This window comes from Theropithecus gelada, chromosome 3 (assembly GCF_003255815.1).
Source record: "Theropithecus gelada isolate Dixy chromosome 3, Tgel_1.0, whole genome shotgun sequence".
Lineage (NCBI taxonomy): Eukaryota > Metazoa > Chordata > Mammalia > Primates > Cercopithecidae > Theropithecus > Theropithecus gelada.
The window spans coordinates 41587894-41607822 of record NC_037670.1 but is presented as its reverse complement, the minus strand read 5'-3'; the positions used below and the strand labels follow the sequence as shown (position 1 = coordinate 41607822).

The 19929-nt window shown below is 31.5% G+C and overlaps 1 protein-coding gene across 6 annotated transcripts in view; it reads left to right on the top strand.

Annotated features, from left to right (window-relative positions):
* Positions 1–19929, top strand: part of NCAM2 (neural cell adhesion molecule 2) — a 563771-nt gene that overhangs the window by 494904 nt on the left and 48938 nt on the right. For 4 of the 6 annotated variants that reach the window (XM_025380697.1, XM_025380702.1, XM_025380699.1 and 1 more), the window contains one exon: positions 1923–2103. In XM_025380697.1, coding sequence (XP_025236482.1) covers positions 1923–2103 — 181 coding nt within the window. Of the gene's footprint in view, positions 1–1922; positions 2104–2315; positions 3942–8741; positions 10556–19929 lie in introns of those variants that run through there. The other 2 variants (XM_025380700.1, XM_025380701.1) reach the window with 2 other exon arrangements.

Sequence of the window (19929 nt, the reverse complement as noted above, 5' to 3'; positions counted from 1 at the left end):
TTTGTAAACTCCAACATGAGGGTACTGCACATGTCTTGGTCACTTGTGTTCACACCTTCTAGAAAGTGCTCACTAATCAATTAACTGAGTAAATGATTGATGAATGAGTGGGCGAAGACAGAGGGTGTTGTGATAGCTGTGGCTTTTTAGCATAGCTGCCCTAAGCATTTCAAAATTGCAACTAGGTTTGTTTCTCAACCTTACTGTTCATTGATAAACTTAGAAAAGTTACAACCTCTCTTCTCAGTTATTCCATCATTCATACACCTCATAATATCTTAAGTAGTACTGGCTACAGGCCATTTTTATAAAAACAGATATTCAAAAGTTTCAAAAATCAAGGCAAGTGCCTCTTGTGTATATTGATAACCTGTACTGCTTGTTCATTTAAAACCAGGGCTTCGTGAGGGGTTCTAATAGCTTCAGTTTTACATGAAATAGCAAAATAGGCCAAACTTTTCTGTTCCTTTGTAATGGAAGTTCTACATCACCAACAAGTTTATTTCCTTTGTAATGAAAGTTCTATGTCACCAAAAAAATAATTAACTAGAAAAGGAGAATAATAGTGTGGTATCAAAATTATAATATCTTCTTGCCTTCTTCTGAAGGACACTCCATGTTTGAGTACTGTCCATTGAATGCAATCATGAATTTAACTTTCACAATTTTATTTTAGAGAACAAATAGTTACCATCAAAAATGGAGAAAACATTGTTTTTTTTGTAGTCAAAAAAGCAGTGTGAAGTTTTGGCTCAACATAGAATAATATAGGACTGAGCTATGAGGTTAAAAGACATGTCTGCATCTGTTGTTCTAGACAGGCTGTAATTTATCTATACTTATACCCTGGGAAAGTACGATTTGCAGTTGCAACGATAGATTATTGGATACATGATTCCAGAGAAAATGTTTCATTTCCATACAGTTTTAATGGAAACAGTTATATCCTAAAATAGCTGTTATTTGTTTAAGTGGTTATGATCTCTAAGGCCCTGAAATACACAACCTACTCAATTTTCCTCATTGCTCTCCCAAAAAGCTGACAGAAGCAGCTGCTACTATCCCTTTTGTTATAAAGAGGAGGAAGATGAGCCAGAAAGGTTAAGGAAGCCTTCTGTGCTGAAATTGTTAATGTATGGCCCAACCCAGTAATCGCTCTGTTTTAGAAAATTTCATTTATAAAATTATATCCATTTATATTTCATTAGTAATTGTAGTTCTAATGGTAATTTTATCAAGCAAAGGGAAATTCAAATGTCATATGGTCAAATTTATATTTTAGAAAAGCAGCCAGATAGTATTTAAGTGTAGAATGTTTGAGAATAGGATGGCATTGTTTTATTTTCTTTTGCTAATGATATATTTAAAACTTAGTAATTTTCTTTGTATATTATTTTCTTATGTCATAAAACATGATAGTAGTAAAAAATACCAGTGATAATTTAAATCTATCAATCATATCCAGACTTCATTTCAAGACACTATATCTTTCTTCCCCCCAAAAAACTTTAACAATAGTCCCTGGCAATTCTTTTAAAGGACATATTAAGTTTTTTCTGTATATCATGTTTCATTTTCCCATTCACATAAAGATTAATAATCAACAAAATGGCCAAAAAGCAAACTGCTATATGTGAAATAAAAAAATCTTAATGGAGGTCAATTGTCAACCACTGAACAAAGGATGAATTACAAAACCACTTTTTGGCTAATATAAACAACATCGTATTTTATATAGAAAAATGTTAGAAATAATACTGACTTCATTGACACAGCAACTTCATGTATTTCTGTGCCTATCAAACTTGTTCCAGTATCCAAAATAAGTATATTGTTCCAATTCCAATATAAATTATTTTTCTAAAAAGGTGCAACTTGAGTGTGTGGATATTTACAAAAATGCATTTTTATTGCTTTCACAGAAAGATAAGGAAGACCAATGGCTAGAGAAAAAAGTACAGGGAAATAAAGACCACATCATTTTGGAGCATCTCCAGTGGACCATGGGGTATGAAGTTCAGATTACAGCTGCCAATAGGTTGGGATATTCCGAACCAACAGTTTATGAATTCAGCATGCCACCGAAGCCCAACATTATTAAAGGTAAGCAAAACTATATTCTTTTTAGACTGAGCAATAAACATGATACCACCTTTTTATAACCCTTATTGACTTTTCTTATTAATAATTAAAACCAACTGAAATGTAAATTCCAGGTTCTAATTATTAGTGTGACGTATCATACACAAAGTTTCTCATCGCTCTTGCCATGGGGTAGTGCTTAATTTGCAAATATATTTTGACCCCATTCATAGCTGGAGTGGTGGGGAACGAATGAATAGGAGAACATAGAGAGTAAGAGTGACTGATGATAGTCAATGTGAAAAGTGTCTATTGAGACCATATGAAAGCTTTACTAAGAAGACGATTTCTCTGCCAATCATGTGGAGACTGGTGCTCCAGTTCTTGTTAGATTTGAGCCAACCTGTGCCTGACCAAGCAGGTTGATTTTGGAAACGTAAAATTAGTCACAAAGAAAGGCAGGAACAGCCACAAATATAATTCCATAAAGACCTATACCTAGAGTTTTAAGAAGGCTCATAAAATGGAAGAACACTGTAAATCAGCTTTTGCAACACACTGGTTAGAGTCTACCATTGATAGGTAACAACGCTTACATTGTTACATCTTAGTATGTTAGTAACATTATGAAAGTTCACAACAGGGATATTAAACTTTTATTCAGATAAATGCTCTTGAAGTAAAGATAAAAAATTTATTCTGACTCAAAATAACACTTAACTCTGTTCATGAGTTGCCAAATTGTTCATATTTCTACGTTTATTTTCCCTGTTATTACTTTTAATATTTTAATTTTATGCAGACATGTACAGATATTTATGTATCTATAGTATATTCTTTATTTGTACATATATGCAGAAAAGAGCAGCATATTAATCCATGAAACCAAGATTTATTTGTCTTATTATATTAGAGTATAAGTATAGATATATAATATTTTTGAAACGGGAAAAGAAATAAAACTAGCTAGTTCAATCATGTTATTAAACCCTCTTGTAATTTCAACTTGATGTTAATTTTATATATTATGATTTTGTTATATCATACATCAGTTGTTTAGTAATTGAAAGCAGTTTTATATGACTAATCTTTCAATTAAAAAGTAATTACCATTGGTTATAAGGTTTAAAAGTAATTGATATTAGAGCTTTGTATTGCTAATATTAATTCATAAATTCCACCAAATTATAATTTAAAATTAGGAAGTAAAAAGTCTCCGGAAATAACATGGGTATCTTATATTTTAATGACTTTTTTATTATTTTCAAAGCACTTCTGCATTATCTCATTTTATTCTTAAATCTGAGCTGGATAAGGAAGCATTATTCTCATTTTACAAATATGATTTTAAGAGGTTGAATGACATGTTTAAGGCCAGAAATACTTCTAGTTATATGACAAATCTGATGCCCTTACAAGATAACACATCTAAATAAGAATGACTGAATGTACAATCGAGTTCATTACATCTCTATATTTGAAACATCAGAAACTACTTCTACAATTGTAATGAGTATGTAAGTAGTAATTATATTTCATGCAAATATCAGGAACATGCTATACATGTTCCCATACTGAGCCAGAGCCTCCTCCAAAGGAAAATTGCAACAGTATACTACAATCTCCCACATTTTTAATTTAGTGTATATATTTGGAAACATAATGAATTAACTTAATTCATTTAATTTAATAATGCATTAAATTTAATATTATATGAAGTAGATAACATAGATAAAACATGAAATCAAAAGATAGATTTTACACAGATTACTAAATGTTACACCCCCAGTGACTCTGCTACCTTTATGAGAAAATGTTGGCCCAGGGCGCGGTGGCTCACGCCTGTAACCCCAGCACTTTGGGAGGCCAAGGCAGGTGTATCATGAGGTCAGAAGATGGAGACCATCCTGGCTAACACGGTGAAACCCCGTATCTACTGAAAATACAAAAAACTAGCCGGGCGTGGTGGCGGCGCCTGTAGTCCCAGCTGCTCGGGAGGCTGAGGTAGGAGAATGGCGGGAACCCGGGAGGCGGAGCTTGCAGTGAGCCGAGATGGCGCCACTGCGCTTCAGCCTGGGGGACAGAGCCAGACTCCGTCTCAAAAAAATAATAATAATAATAATAATTGTTGATGATAAAAACCAACAATACATATAAACAAAAGGTGGAAAAAGTTAAAAGGTAATAAAAACAGATATGAAGGCACCAAAGTAACCAAGACATGCTGTGATTCATTTCCTCTCTCTCTATATATATATATTTTTTTCAATTTGAGAAACTCGTGTCTTGAGAGCTTGTAGGCAAGACCTGGAAAGAAGGTGGACAGAATTCTGGTTTATATTCCCAGATTTGTTTCTGTCACATAACTTGTCAAAATAACTGTTTCCTCATCTCTAAAATGAGTTTCTTCTGGTTCTGCCATGTTAAGATGTGTTTGTTAATTTAAGAATTGTTTATTGGAGTACTTCTTTGTGACAAACGCTTGAATGAGTACAAAGGATTTAAGGATTTATCTGTGAAACATACAGAACTGACCCCTGTCCCCCAAAATCTCCACAATCTATTAGGGAAAGACAGATATTCAACATGAGTTAGAATAACAAATAACTACAACTAAGAGAGATTTTTCTTAGAAAGTGAGTTTCCAAAGGAAACGTGCAGGAATGAACTTTCCAGGGAAAATGTGTTACATGGAAGGTATCTCTGAGACAAGAAAGAGCATGATCTGATCTAGGAGCTGGGAAAGGCACGTCTGGAAGAGAACCTGGAAGTGTGTGACTGAAGATAAGGTCAGAGAGGGAATGCAAACCAGATAATTCAAGGGCTTCTAAAAACATAATTGTAAAACATCTTCCAAAAGGAGTAAATAATTGTAAGCAGAAAAGTTGTATGAAAAGATAGGTATTATAAATAGATTATTATTTCTCATATGGGTAAGAGCAACTGATGGATGAACAGCGGTAGAAAAAAAAGAGAGAACGAAAAAATTCCCGACACATTGTAAGTGTAGACTAATCCTCCCATTGCAATAGATTGGATTCAGTCAGTAATGACTTTTAGGTTCCTTGCTTGGGCACCTAGAGCATTGCTGATGTCATTTCTCAAGGTGAAGAATTTTGTAGAAGCAAGATTTGAAGAATGAGGGTCAAACATCAGATCCATTTGGTATTTGTTAAATTTGAAATATCAAATTGTTGGTTAGATATGTGGGTATGGAAATGAGAAGATAACCATGGCTTGGAAACATACCCCATGATGCTGTCAGTGTTAACAGGTGAATGGTATTTGAGTGAGGATAAACCCATCTAAGCAGTGCCTAAAATCTCTGAAGAGGGGTTGATGTCTGTAGTACTCATTTATGTTTGCTAGTAACTAGAAGGCTGACTGGCACAGCATTGATTTCCAAAGAGTATTTCTCGAATAACTGAAGAGTAGCAAGAAGTTAAGAACTGAGTCCCAAGGAACTATAATATTATACTGGAAGAAGAAACCAGACCACTCCACCCCCCATCATGAGACTAACACTTTACAGACTTACTGGCAAAACACGAGCGTAGTATCTTGGAAGTTAAAAAAGGGTCATATTTCAAAAAGAATACATGTAAAGTGTCCAATGCTGCCAAAAGGTGAATGCACTGAACCAGAACAGATGTGAAGTATCCCTATCACATGCTGCTTTGCTGACGTCATTGGGAGAGAAATTAGGTACAAGTGGGCAGAGGATTGTATGTGAGGTTAGGGAGTTTAGACTCCATATTTATTTAATGCTTTCAGGAAGTTTTTCTCAGGTGAGCAGAGGTGGGAGGTGGGGAAAGGCCAGTGTTAGAAGGTCTTTTATGATGAAAAATGCTAGATGAAACAAATCAAGTAGTCATGGAGAAATCACACCTACAGACACACAGACAAAGTCATCTGAGAAGGTAGGAGATGGTATTCACCCCTCGAAACTATGCAGCTGATACAAAGCCAACACAACTTATCAAAACGGGGAAAATGAAGTATTTATTTTATTTGTAAAAATGTCACAGATTCGGCAGGGCGCGATGGCTCACACCTATAATCCCAGCACTTTGGGAAGCCCAGGCAGGTGGATCACAAGGTCAGGAGTTTGAGACCAGCCTGGATAACATAGTGAAACCCTGTCTCTAGTAAAAATACAAAAATTAACTGGGCATGGTGACACACGCCTGTAATCCCAGCTACTCAGGAGGCTGCGACAGGAGAATTGCTTGCACCCAGGAGGTGGAGGTTGCAATGAGCCAAGATCACGCCATTGCACTCCAGCCTGGGTGACAGAGCAAGACTCCATCTTGAAAAAAAAAAAAAAGTTATAAAATCATGTCTAATTTACTGTTACTGACACCAGCTTGCTAAGGCCTCTTGGAAAGTCATATCAAAAACAAACCATAAATTAAGAATTGTTTGATTTAGATCTAGGTTTTGTGAGGCAACTTTAAAGGCCGTAAACCTTTCAAATCTTATGGCGTTAACATTATATATTTGCAAAAGATGAAAAAAAGATCATATAATTTTATATGATTTTATTTTTCATTTTAAAATAAAATATAAATTCAAACATATTAGAAATAAGTTACCTGTAATAAACTAGCACATCTTAAGTCTTTTCATTTAAGTTAGAGAAGATATAGAGTTCAAAGGTTAGTGTGGTTTTAATTTATTTTTGTATTTCATGCATTGTAGACTGTCAAAATAAGTTTTCTGGAATTTCGAATTTAAAAACCCATTACTTATGTGCGTTAGGTATATTTAACTTTTTGTAAACAATAGGCTAAGTCTAGAGAACATTTACTTGTTGGACTAAAGCACTATTTTTTCTTTTTTTTCCCACCTACTCCCTTTACATTCATATAAAATATTACATTGATAATAATTTTTCTTGTAAGTATGCTACTGGAGACTACATTTCTTATTAGTTTATAATTGCTTTTTTAAAATTTTGTAATTATTAATATTTTTCATTTTTTAGTTCTTATTAAAGATGTGCTTATTTTGAAAATGTATTTTGATTTATATGAAAACAGAGTTTCCATAATCAATCATGTTCCTTTTTGGAATATTCATGCAGCGTAACTCCATCTTATTTTATTTTACAAGAAACAAGAATATTGGGAAACTATAGCAGATTAATTGTTATAAAATGACTACCATATGGATTTCAAGGCTGCTAGCATGGCATTTATTGATTTGTTGTATAATTTTAATGACTAAAAATACTACTAAACTGCGGAACTGGATATAATCTAATGTTTCAAAAAAATCCTTGGATATAAATAAACTTACTTTGAAAAACATTTTCACCATTTTTTTTGGCCTGCCACATGTTTAATAACATTTTTATTTAACCAAAAAAGACCTTAGTATCTTTCAGCAATTACTTCCTCTTTTTCCTGAAGACATGTCTAATTTTAATATTGACTATCAATATAATTTGATGACAATAATTCTATTCAATATTTTTTATATCCAATGATAAAATAATTCTACTGTCTGGGAACATGTAATGCATACATTATACATACAAAATAGTTGTTTAGATTTAACAAGCTAAAAAATATATATAAATCACCACAAAAAATATTGCAAAAATATTTCAGTTACTTTGTACTTTCATGGGCTTTTAATTTGTACTTCCAATGAACCATACAGTAAAATTATTTTGATGACCTCCACTCTAGTTTCAAACAATAAATCTTTCATCACTAGATAATTCAACATGAGCAGAAAACAACATTCAAGCACATGGTGAATATGAAAATATTATATTAGGGTTACATTTATGGTTGTTTTAGAACGTAAGTTTCAAAATTCTAAAACAATGGTGAAATAGAAGTTCAATTACTTGGGGAAACTTCATCTTAACTCTCTGGAATCTGGAATTTTCAGTCTAACCTAAATATTCATACTACACCTGCAACAGTATTTCTGTAGTTTAGCATGTAATGAAAAAGTAGGTCTAAAAATTATTTTTATAATCTTCGGTTCCTAAAATTGTTTTAAAAGAGGTGCAGTGACATTTGTCTGGAGTTTGCCTATGGCCAATAGGTTAATGCTTCTAGCTTCTAGGCTTATTGCAAATTTTCATTATGTGAATATGCAATTTTCATTTATATTTGTTAGTAGTTTATTATTAAAATTAACTGCTTTTATTAAATATATTCTAAGAAATCATGGTAGAAAAAATTACCATCAACCATTGTAGGATATATTGAGCTCATATTAAAAGTAGCTCTGTGAATTCACCAGTAGCACAGAAAAATGACTGGTGACTTTTCCCTTGTTGTTTATATTTTCAACTTATACATGAAAGATATTTACATGTAAAGGATCAATGACAGAATTAATGTCTGAGTAATCAGAATAAACGTCAATATTGGCCTTTGTCTGTTTTTAGTATGTGACAATATATAGAAATGTTTTATACACGATTTTAGCCATTCTTGGCTTGTATCAAAGTATTTTTTGTAGGTTTGCATTAATTGTTAATGACTTTGTGTAAATCTTGCATTAATTATTTTCTCTTTTTTTCTTTCCTGCTGTCACGTTTTTTCTCTTTTTATTTTCTCGTTTGTAACTCTACTCTTTATTTTCTTAATTATTTCATTCTTATTCTATTTTCAAAAACAATTTTCATCATGCAGATAAATGCTGTGAAGCGAATAAAGGCGAAAATGGAAGCCAGTCATGGCAGCTGAATGCTGCTGGGTTTTCTTTCATTATAGCCATAAGTTTGTCTTGTGTGTTTTAATGTCATTGTTATATCATATGATATATCCTCTTATGCCCTGAAAATTTTTTTAAAAAGTAATAACAAGGCTAATCTAAAATTATAATAAAATATTTTCTAAGGTCCAATTAATTATGCATGTATCTTCACCCACGAACGATTAAGCTTTTTCCCCTTCCCCCTATTGTCAACCTTTTAAGTGGATAATTTGTCAGAAAATCAATGAAGGATTCAATCGGGATTGTTACTTTCAGCTACCAGTTCACTGCATAACATACTTTATTCTAAAGTTTCCATTAATTCCTAAAGTTGACCTTGTTAAATATCATGTCACTTGTACTTGAAACTTAAACCTTTGCTACGTCTAATCTTTCATTATTATTTTGCAAATAATTAAATATCCATGGCCATACTTTGTGAAAATCATAATTTTATTATGTAGAATTGTGGATCACTTCTATTGCTTTTTTACTGTTACTTTTAAGTGTAAGTTTCCAACTTTATGAACATTTCTAATATTTCAATGTGTTTACCATTTATATAAAACATAGGCATTATATTTTATTAGATGTGTATCCCAATTGTATTGTTTATTTTCCCTTTGTTGAACTAAAATGTCTTAAGGAATAAATGTGAAAGTTTCCTATTTTAAATTTGAATACCAATTAATATTTTTACATTAAGTGAAAATATCTCTGCAATTTTCCCAGAATGAAGATTAAATTAAATTTGAATATGTCTAAAAAGTTACACCCAATTCACTGGATTTAGATTATGTTTTGAGCTGACCTCAAGTCCTATTGTTCTAACATAAGTAGTTATTTATTACATTTTTCTGGACATCAGAGAGTCAGAATTTTTGCAAGCATTAAAGAGAGAGAAGAAAATATTGTAGACACTCCTTTCAAGAAGTTGAAATCAAGATGGGAAGAAATTGAGATTGGAGCTAGATTCCAGATTTCAAAGGAATTTCGATTTGAGGGAGTGGCATGAGGAATGATTTTTGGTTTTTGCAAATTTTCATTATGTGAATATGCAATTTTCACTTAAGTAATCTTAAGTAATTTCAGAACAAGTGAAGAGTGTTTGTGTTTTTCACTTGCAACCACATCTCAACAAGTGACTTTTACTACTTATTGTCAACAATAGGAAACAACCAGATTTACATATATGCATAAAAGTGACTATAACATACTCAGTAAATCAAATGATTGGATTCTGGACTTTGTAATTCATTCATCAAGAGCAATTATTTTGTTGAACAGAAATAATTTTCCTGTCTCTTTTTAAAGAGATAGCTACAGAATCTTTTCATATGAGGGCTAGGCCTCCCTTTCATAGTAGATTGTCTTTTAACTTATCTTTTCCAAACTCTTAGCTGTCAACTGCTATCCTTTCTTGTAATCTAGTGATAGGCCTGTAGACTGCAGAAGCAACGCATCAACCGATAAAACACACTTCTGGCCAGCCGGGCGCGGTGGCTCATGCCTGTAATCCCAGCACTTTGGGAGGCTCAGGCGGGCAGATCACGAGGTCAGGAGATCGAGACCATCCTGGCTAACACGGTGAAACCCCGTCTCTACTAAAAATACAAAAAATTAGCCGGGCGTGGTGGTGGCGCCTGTAGTCCCAGCTACACGGGAGGCTGAGGCAGGAGAATGGCGTGAACCCGGGAGGCGGAGCCTGCAGTGAGCTGAGATCGCACCACTGCACTCCAGCCTGGGCAACAGAGCGAGAGTCTGTCTCAAAAAAAACAAATAAAATACTTCTGCTTCCCTCCTTTCTCGCTAAGATAAAACAATATCTCAATTCACACATTATGGAAATATAATCCATTTTAGGGAAAGTTTTGTTTTTAAATCACCATAGCCAATATTCCATTTATTAAATAACTAATTATCATCGCATATTAAATTTCATGATATTTGAGACTGAAGAATTTATGTTGATTACTAATTTGTAGAAAGCATTGAGAAAAAGATTTCTAGTAACACCTCCAGAAATTGTTTTTCCCATTCATTATAACCTTACTTGATCTTTCAAATAAATTAGAGACATTTCTGTGAGAATTCATGTAGAAATTATCTTGACTTAGGAATGACAAAATTTTTTTTGGAGACCATGGAATACTTATTTAGTAAGTTAGTGCGAAGTTTATTTATCTTGAAGTTTTACATATCATAACTCAAGGTCACTAAGTGATATAAAGAACATTCAAAGTGAGGTATACGGCCGGGCGCGGTGGCTCAAGCCTGTAATCCCAGCACTTTGGGAGGCCGAGACGGGCGGATCACAAGGTCAGGAGATCGAGACCATCCTGGCTAACACGATGAAACCCCGTCTCTACTAAAAAATACAAAAAACTGGTCGGGCAAGGTGGCAGGCGCCTGTAGTCCCAGCTACTCGGGAGGCTGAGGCAGGAGAATGGCGTAAACCCGGGAGATGGAGCTTGCAGAGTGAGCTGAGATCTGGCCACTGCACTCCAGCCTGGGCGGCAGAGCGAGACTCTGTCTCAAAAAAAAAAAAAAAAAAAAAAAAAAAAAAAGTGAGGTATACACAGAAATAAGATATATCAATTTGGCGTTTTGAAAAGACCCTAATATTAAAATTATATTATGTTAGCAGAGTTATATACATTTAAAGAGTTGTTCATTAGATTTTAAACATCTAAGTGTGGATCCAGTTTTTAGTCCTTAACTTTTTAAGCAGTCTGTCATTTGGCCAAATGTTGATTCTTAGATGAAAACCTCTTTCACTACTCTGAGATATGCATAAATTCTTTTAAAAATATTCTCAGAGATGCTAAAATAATGGCTTTCTACTTTGCCTTATTTCTGTAAGAAATTAAAAAGTACAAAACTAAACAATAAAGCTATTGCATTCCAATCAATAAAACCTTAGACATTTTACATCCTAGCATTTTTTAAAAGTCTTAATAATATGTGTTGCTGAGTTATCTTTTTTATTATCTGAACATTACTGTTGCTATAGGCAACCATAAAAATCAGACAGTTTACTTTTTTATTTTAAAAATGAGTTTGTTACTTTTTTAGCCTTACTAGTATTGCATCTGTCTACACATCTAAGTAAATGTGATTACTGGTAAGCAAGACATAAAAATTTAAACTTGTTTTAAGTATCTTCTAGCATCAGCCAATGCTTTTTTTTCATACAATGGAGTTTTACATAAAATTCTGTCTCTGAAGATGTATACATTTGAACTTCTGTGTTAAGGTGAGTGTAAGATTAGTCATTATATATAATCAGAAATATATGTCTATGTCCAGTGGTGTGTGTATTGTATTGTTCACTGTAAAAATATTTCAAGAGATTGTTTTGACCATATTGTACCAGTTATTGAAGCTAGATTGATTTACCTATGCATGATTGCCATTATCTGCATGTAGAATATCAGGATTTTTAAAATATAGATCTGGATATCTCCTTCTTTCTCCTTCCAATCTCTTCTAGTCTATCTTCTTTCCTCCATTTTACAATCAATGTTACTGGCCTCCCTACCCCAATCAAAACTATAATTACTCATCAGTTCACACTAAGACCCACAAGTACCATGTTTCAGATATGCTAACAGTATGCCTAGGAGGTAGCAGTAAATTATTTCCTATAAAATGTATCATTACATGGAAAAACCTTAGATAAGTTGCCATTTTTGTTCATTTCCTTCCTAATACTATAGGTCATTAGGACAGACGAAGTTTAATTTTATAAACTCTATACTCATATTATTTCCAGAAGCATTTTGCAAATGCACATATGTGTCTTCATTACTGGTATACATGAACAAGATTGAAATTAAAATATGTAAACATTTTAAATATGCATATATATAGAAGGGATTAGATTGATGTTTAATATATATGCAATTTTCACTAATATATAGCAAGTACATATAAAGACAATTTTATTGCAAGTAAATTTGACTTTTTAAATATTCAAGTTCTTTTTAAATTAATAAAGTTACAAGTATGCATCATAGTGCACGTTACACACAATAATATGCAATTTGGGTCAATTGGGAAACAATTATAATTTAATTGTAACCTTTTCTGTATAGGAATACTCATTCAATATGTTTGATTTAAATTAGGCTAAAACACAAAAAATTCCAAAGTAGTTTCAACCATGTACAATTAAATTTATGATTAGTCATTTATATTAAATGAAATATACAAGAAAGAATTAAACCATGAACTTCTGAATCTGGAGGTATTCTTAGATGCATAAAAATAATTTTAAATATTAATGTGGTATATTTACACCGATAATGGATAAATAAAACCTTAAAATTACAAATTATTTTAATAATCCAAGATGGATATGGATATCAATACAATAATACGATATATTTGGGTGTAACTTTCAAGAATAATAGCCAGTATTATGCATGATAACCTTTAAGTTTATAGCAATTAAGAAATATCCCTAGTCATGTAAAATTTTCTTTAAAGGTTTAAATTTGATATTAATATAATATAAGCAACATTAAGAGCTTGAAATGATCAATTCTGGTATTATTTACACTAAATATTATCACGTATATTTTTGTTTAGCCCTTTTGTATTATGATTTCACTCACTGAATAAAGATAAAGTATAATATTGATCACACCTAAATGTGTAAACTTTATGTGTTTATCATGATTAATCTATGTAAGAGATAATGTAACATCCTTTAAATGATCTTTTAATAAGTCCAATTTAATTACGTTTTCTTTTTTTATTTTAATTTTTATTTATTTATTTATGTATTTATTTTATTGAGACAAGATTCTTGCTCTGTCTCCCAAACTGGAGTGCAGTGGCCTATTCTCAGCTCACTGGCACCTCCGCCTCCTGTGTACAAGCAATACTCATGCCTCGGCCTGCCTAGTAGCTGGGATTACAGGCTTTACAGGCACGCAGCTACCACGCCTGGCTAATTTTTGTATTTTTAGTAGAGACCGGGTTTCACCATGTTGCCCAGGCTGGTCTCGATCTCCTGAACTCAATTGATCCTCCTGCTTCAATGTCCCAACGTGCTGGGATTACAGGCCTGAGCCACTGTGGCCAGCCTCAAGTTTTCACCTTTTTAAAATTTATTTTCTTTTATCCTTTCTTCCTTTCTTATAATTCTTTCTTTTTACTTTTCTTCCTCTTTCTCTATTTGTCTCTTCCTCCTTTCTCTTTCTTTCCATTTCTCTCTTTTGTTCTCTCTCTCTCCCTCTCTCTCTCTGTCTCTTTTATGCTTCCTTTCTAAATTTTTGGCCACGAATAAATGGAATATATTTCTTCTATTATGTTTCTGTTCAATGTTTGTAAATTTTAAAATCCTAATGTTGTGGTATAGAAATATGTCATAAAAGCTTCAGCAAATCTAATATATTGAAGAGATAGCTGAAATCTGCGTATTTCAAATGACTGAATATACAAATATTCTACAAATTGTCTTTAAAATTATTGTAATTTAAGTTGAAATTGGTGACAAGGCATTTCCAAATTAATCTCATAAATAGTATTGTTTAATCATTAATATTTGATAGTTAAACATAATATTCAGAATATATTTCCACATTAAATTTTGGTACTTAACTAAAGAAAAAAATTAACGCTTATTAGCTCATTCTCTGACCAATTACCATATAAATCAGAGTATTATTCTAAAGTTAATATGCTTTGTCTTTTAAATATAAAGTTGTAGTATTCCTTCTATGTGTTATATTTACATAATCCCAATTTTTATCTAAGGAAAACATTCCCTAAGTTTAAATCTAGTTTTATTATTTTTCAAAATTAGACAAAGATGAGAGTTTAATATCCATGCTTTGTTTTCCAAAAGCCTTTAGTTTTGTTGTCTAAAATTAAGGACTCAACAAAGATCTCCTGTAATAATTCAACATATTCCCTGGTTATTAACTAATTTCCAAGGCTAAACTGTCAGTAAATGTTGCACATAGCCTGGAATAGTCTATAACATCTGTATTAGCTAATATGCTGTAAACCCCCCCCAAAAAAATCCAAGAAATATAAAAAATAAATATGTTTAAGAATTCTATTAGTGTATCTGAGATGGTCTTAACTGCATTTCATCTCCTTTGTTGGTAGACTATTATTTTATCTACTTTTAAAGGATACTTTCATCCAAGTAGAATAAAACTTCATTTTAAGTGTGAACTAATCTAATATTGGTTGTATTAAATTTAGATGTATTAAAAGTTCTGAAACTATGCATGCTTAAGTTAAATTCAGTTATTCTTTTTCATTTCATTTTAGTTAGTAAAAATATGTGACACACTAAAAACAATGCATAATAATGAGACATAAAACTTCCTTTTTAGAAAATATATTTTTATTTTTATTCTGTATATGTACTGAATAGGGGCCATGACATAAATCTAGCTAGTCTTATTTTTTCCTAAAAAGTAAGCAATTAAAACTACCTTTTTAAATAGTGTACACAATTCATGTACCTCCTTCAAGAATATTTTTCTCTCACATTTTCATTGATGTTATGTGTAACGCTTCTGTTTTAAAGTATTTCTGATCATTTTAATTGCATTCGTTTTCATCGTAACTATCGTAGCTTATTTTCTTGAAAAAAAGTATGTTATAAGTGTATTGTCCTCAGTATCATCTTATTTAAAACCCTCAACATAATATCCAGCACTTTGTGTAATCCTATGCATGTGTTTCATAGTATATTAAATGTCATTTTATTTTCTGTACCTCTGTGTCTCCATTGTTGTAATAAAGAAAACTGAGGAAAAGCTTTGTTATACGTGTTTTCTTTATTACTGGTATAACCTTTTTTGTCCTTGTGGAGTGTTGTCATATCTAACTTGATCAAACTTAACATAAACATTTATTTACTTAGGAACAGGTAATAAACATACTCATTAAGTTATTCAATTTTTGGATAACCCATACATCATCAGCAGATTCATCACAATTGTATATTATAAAAATAATTTGGTGACAATATCAAACATTGTTACTTCCATTGTAAACTTGTTCTAGTGTCTTCATAAAAACATTGATCTCTGGTGGGAGGCCAAAATAATCATATAGTTCAATAAAGCACATGAACATAATTAATAATTTTAGTAATGTAAAGATTATTAACTAGTCTCCACTGCTAGCAAAAGTCCATAAAGGAAATATAAACATGTAAAGTGATTTTTCTCTGATTCCTTTGGTTCATCCACTACAGTCCTTTCTTTTGTTTTGGACACCAAATGAATAAAGTTGCAGAAAATGATTAACATTCTGTGCTTATCCACTGCAAAGGTATGAAACAAAAATAGTAAGAGTTGAAATTTTGGAATAATATTATAAGTAATATAAAATTATTTAATTAGCTTTTATAGTGTAAAAATAACTTTTGGCATAGATATAAACAGAAAAGTCATATTTTTCTCTTAGAGCAAAATGTTTCATTGCCTGATAAATATGAAATAATGTCAAAATTCAAAGGAGAAAATTATCATTTCAGGATTTGGATTATTTTGGAGCATATTTAATTTCTCTTATTCCATGACAGTCCAGTCCAAAATGTATATTTTAATATAAACATTATTATACACCTTTTGAGACATGCTTGTGTATATTTCAAAATGGAAATTTTAATACAACATTTATAAGTTTTGTATATTGTAATATTTATACTTCTTTTAAATGATATAATAGTTATAGTAGTTTGAAACATACACCAGAACAGTTGTTTATTTTTATTATTTTCATTTTTATTTTTCCTGAAGCCCCTTGACAATAGGATGATATCAAATGGAGGGTATCTGGGAATTCTTAGGAATTTTTATGGTTACTGTTAAAGTAAATATATATTACTCTATTAATTTTTTATTGTCCTACTATTCTGGGCCATTGTGAAGAAACTAAAGAGATTTGAGAAAATCTGAAGCTATTGTAACCAAACTCTATTATTTTATTATATCAACAAACTGAGGATCAGAAAAAGCAAATAGTCATCGATATAGTCAAGCAACTTCGATTCTCAGTTTTCCTCCTATCTTTGTTGTATTACAGTAAATCAAAGTTGGTACCAGTAAATTTCCGGCCTATAAGTTATACGGTCCTATGTCTTAGACCTAGTTCCTTTCCTATTTTCTTGATTGGCCTGTGGAGAGCAACAACAACAAAAAATCCCTGTGTGTTAGAGGAAAGGCTATGTGTACAGCAACCACAGTTTCTTCCATTAATCACAGTATTTCTATTAGTCAGTTTTTATCTTTCTCACTCAAACTTTTATGTATAGCTGCTTCCCCATGACCAAGGTAAAAAGCACACATTAAGTTTATGGTTTTCAGTGAATATCAAATTAAATTTTAATCACTTTCTTGTTTTTTACACATATTTTGATAACACCTTACTAAATTATTTATTTACATTGTTGGTAGAGATAGGTAATTTTTAATTAGTAGAAGATAATATTTTTATTTACTGTCCACTAAAAGTAAGATATTTTCATCTCAATATGCATCCTTTTTATTTTAAGAATTCAAAATAAATAGTTTCAACACATAATTTGTGTAGCAGCTATGTGTTTGTTTCTCTACTGATTTCTTATTTAATATTACAAAGAGAAACAAAATGTTAAAAACAAGTATTCAAGATAGAGGACTTCATTTTTTCTGTTTAAATGTGGTTCAATAAAAAGTAAATTATCTTCAAATTGGCATTTCTGTTTTAAATAATCCATGAACAACACACCTAAATTTTGCTATTGTTTCTAGAATATAATTTCACAATAGCTGAATGGGATATACCTGTCACACGTAATGTGAAATGCAAACTACCCATGGCTCTTGAAAAACATCCTATTTCTTAGTGCGTGTTGGTAGAAAACATTAAATTTGTATGGAATTTTTATATAGTAGCCTGTGACTCATGGTTCTGTCAAATGACTCAGTCGTGAAAGAAAGTTTTAAGTGAACAGGGAAAAATATTTATCTAAAATAGGACGTGGTATAGTTCACTGCTGAGTTCTATTACATAAAAACAGGAAGCTAAAAACATTTAAAGCACCTATATGAGTTACTTCTCACTTAATATGTGGAGTTTTTTTAGTTGTTAAAGGACAGAAAAGTAAAAGTTGTTTCTATAGGAGATCCTCAATCAATCTAGGCATAGTAGCCATTTCCATGCAGGTAATAGGGATATCACCATTGCATGTTTTCCCTTTTCAATACACTTTAGTTTTTCAAACACTTTTAGATTTACACCAAGATTGAATGGAAACTAGGGAGGGCTCCCATACACCATCTACCCTAGTCAGGCACAACCTTCCTGATTATCAATATCTAACACCCAAGTGGTACCTTTGTTACAGTTGATGAACCCACAGTGGCACACTGTAATCACCCAAAGTTTACAGTTCACATTAGGGTGCATACTTGGTGTTGTACATTTTGTGGATTTGGATAAATTAATAATGACCTGTATCACCATTTTGGTACCATACAGAATAAATTCACTGTCCTAAAAATACTCTGTGTTCCAGCTAGTCCTTCCTCCTTTCTCCACTAGTTCCTGGCAATCACTGATCTTTTTACTATTTCTTAGGTTTGCCTTTTCCAGAATGTCACTTGGTCGCAATTTTCTATTATGTAATCTTTGCAAATTGACTTCTTTCAATTAGTAATGTGCATTTAAGGTTTCTACATGTCTTTTCATAGTTTGATAGCTGATAGCATAAAATGTCTTAATTTAGATGTATTATATAATAGTAGACATTTATAGGGAACCCTACATGTTTAAAATATGTGGTTTTAATAATGTAGAATTGATGTTTTTTGTATAGCTCTAAGCAGAAATTGAAATATCTCAGATAGCATACAGTGAGTATCTCAAACTGAAAACTGTAAACATCTTAATATATTGCCATAGATTCCAAGAAAAAAAAAATACATATCTTCTATGTATTTGCTCACATTATTCATTTATTCTGTTTCATGTTTAGAAAACTTAGAAGTTCTATAAATAGGAATTTTATATTGGAGAAAATTAAACAATTTGGACTTTCAAAAACAAATTATAAAATATGAACTGGAGTATAATCATATAGAGATATGTTTCAATTTTGTAGTATAGTCTAAGAAAATAATTTTCGGTTTGTACAATGAAAATATATTTTTCATTTTCTATATATGTAGCAGCCTTTCAATGTTGACAGAAAAATAAAATTGGTCAGGTAGGGGATTAAACAAAGAACTAAATATAAAATTATTCAGTTCTTTTATACTAGCTAATACATGTTTGGGTCATATTCATGCAAATCTTTGAAGCTGCCTTTTCTACTAATCAATAAAAACACTCGTTGTTTTATAGCAAACAAACTGCATCCATCAACGTCAACCAGACATATAACCAAATTTAAACAGTATATGGAAAAGTTTAGAGTTAGTGAGATATAGTAAACATCAAAGGGAGCAATTCAAATGGATAGCTAAAGAACACAAAAGATATTTTATATGCTCTTTTATGCCATGTTTGGTGAGCTTTGTGCCAAAATGATCTCAGTTCCAACATACATAATAATTTGAAATGTCAGTGTAGTTAAGATAATAGATATTTTGTTGTGCAAGGACTTTAGATATTTTATAATTCGTCATGGTTTACAGTTGTACCAGATTTATTAAAAGGATATTTTAAAATATTTCTAAAATTTTTAGCACTTTGTAATATCTACACAAAAGAGCTGTTATGTACGAAGTTGTTTTTAGCCAATATTTTTTTCAAAATAAGCACAGCTCATTTTCATTCTTTTTCTTCTGCTAAAATCTGTTAAAGGATAACAAGAATTTGACAAGTTCTCATCAACATTTCTATACAAGCATAATAACTTTATATTTTAGTGGCTCACTTATTACATAAGATTGTTCTAAAAAGATAGCTAAAACTGTAAGAGGGATTGTGTAGATATTTTAAAAAGCAGGGTGACCATGGTGGACTACTTAAAACACCATTCCAAATAAATATATATAGAATAGTTATACATAAATATAAACATATATATTATATAATTTAATAGTATTTTTATGTTATTTAGTTTCTTTTTTTTTTTTTTTTTTTTTTTTTTTTTTTTTTTTT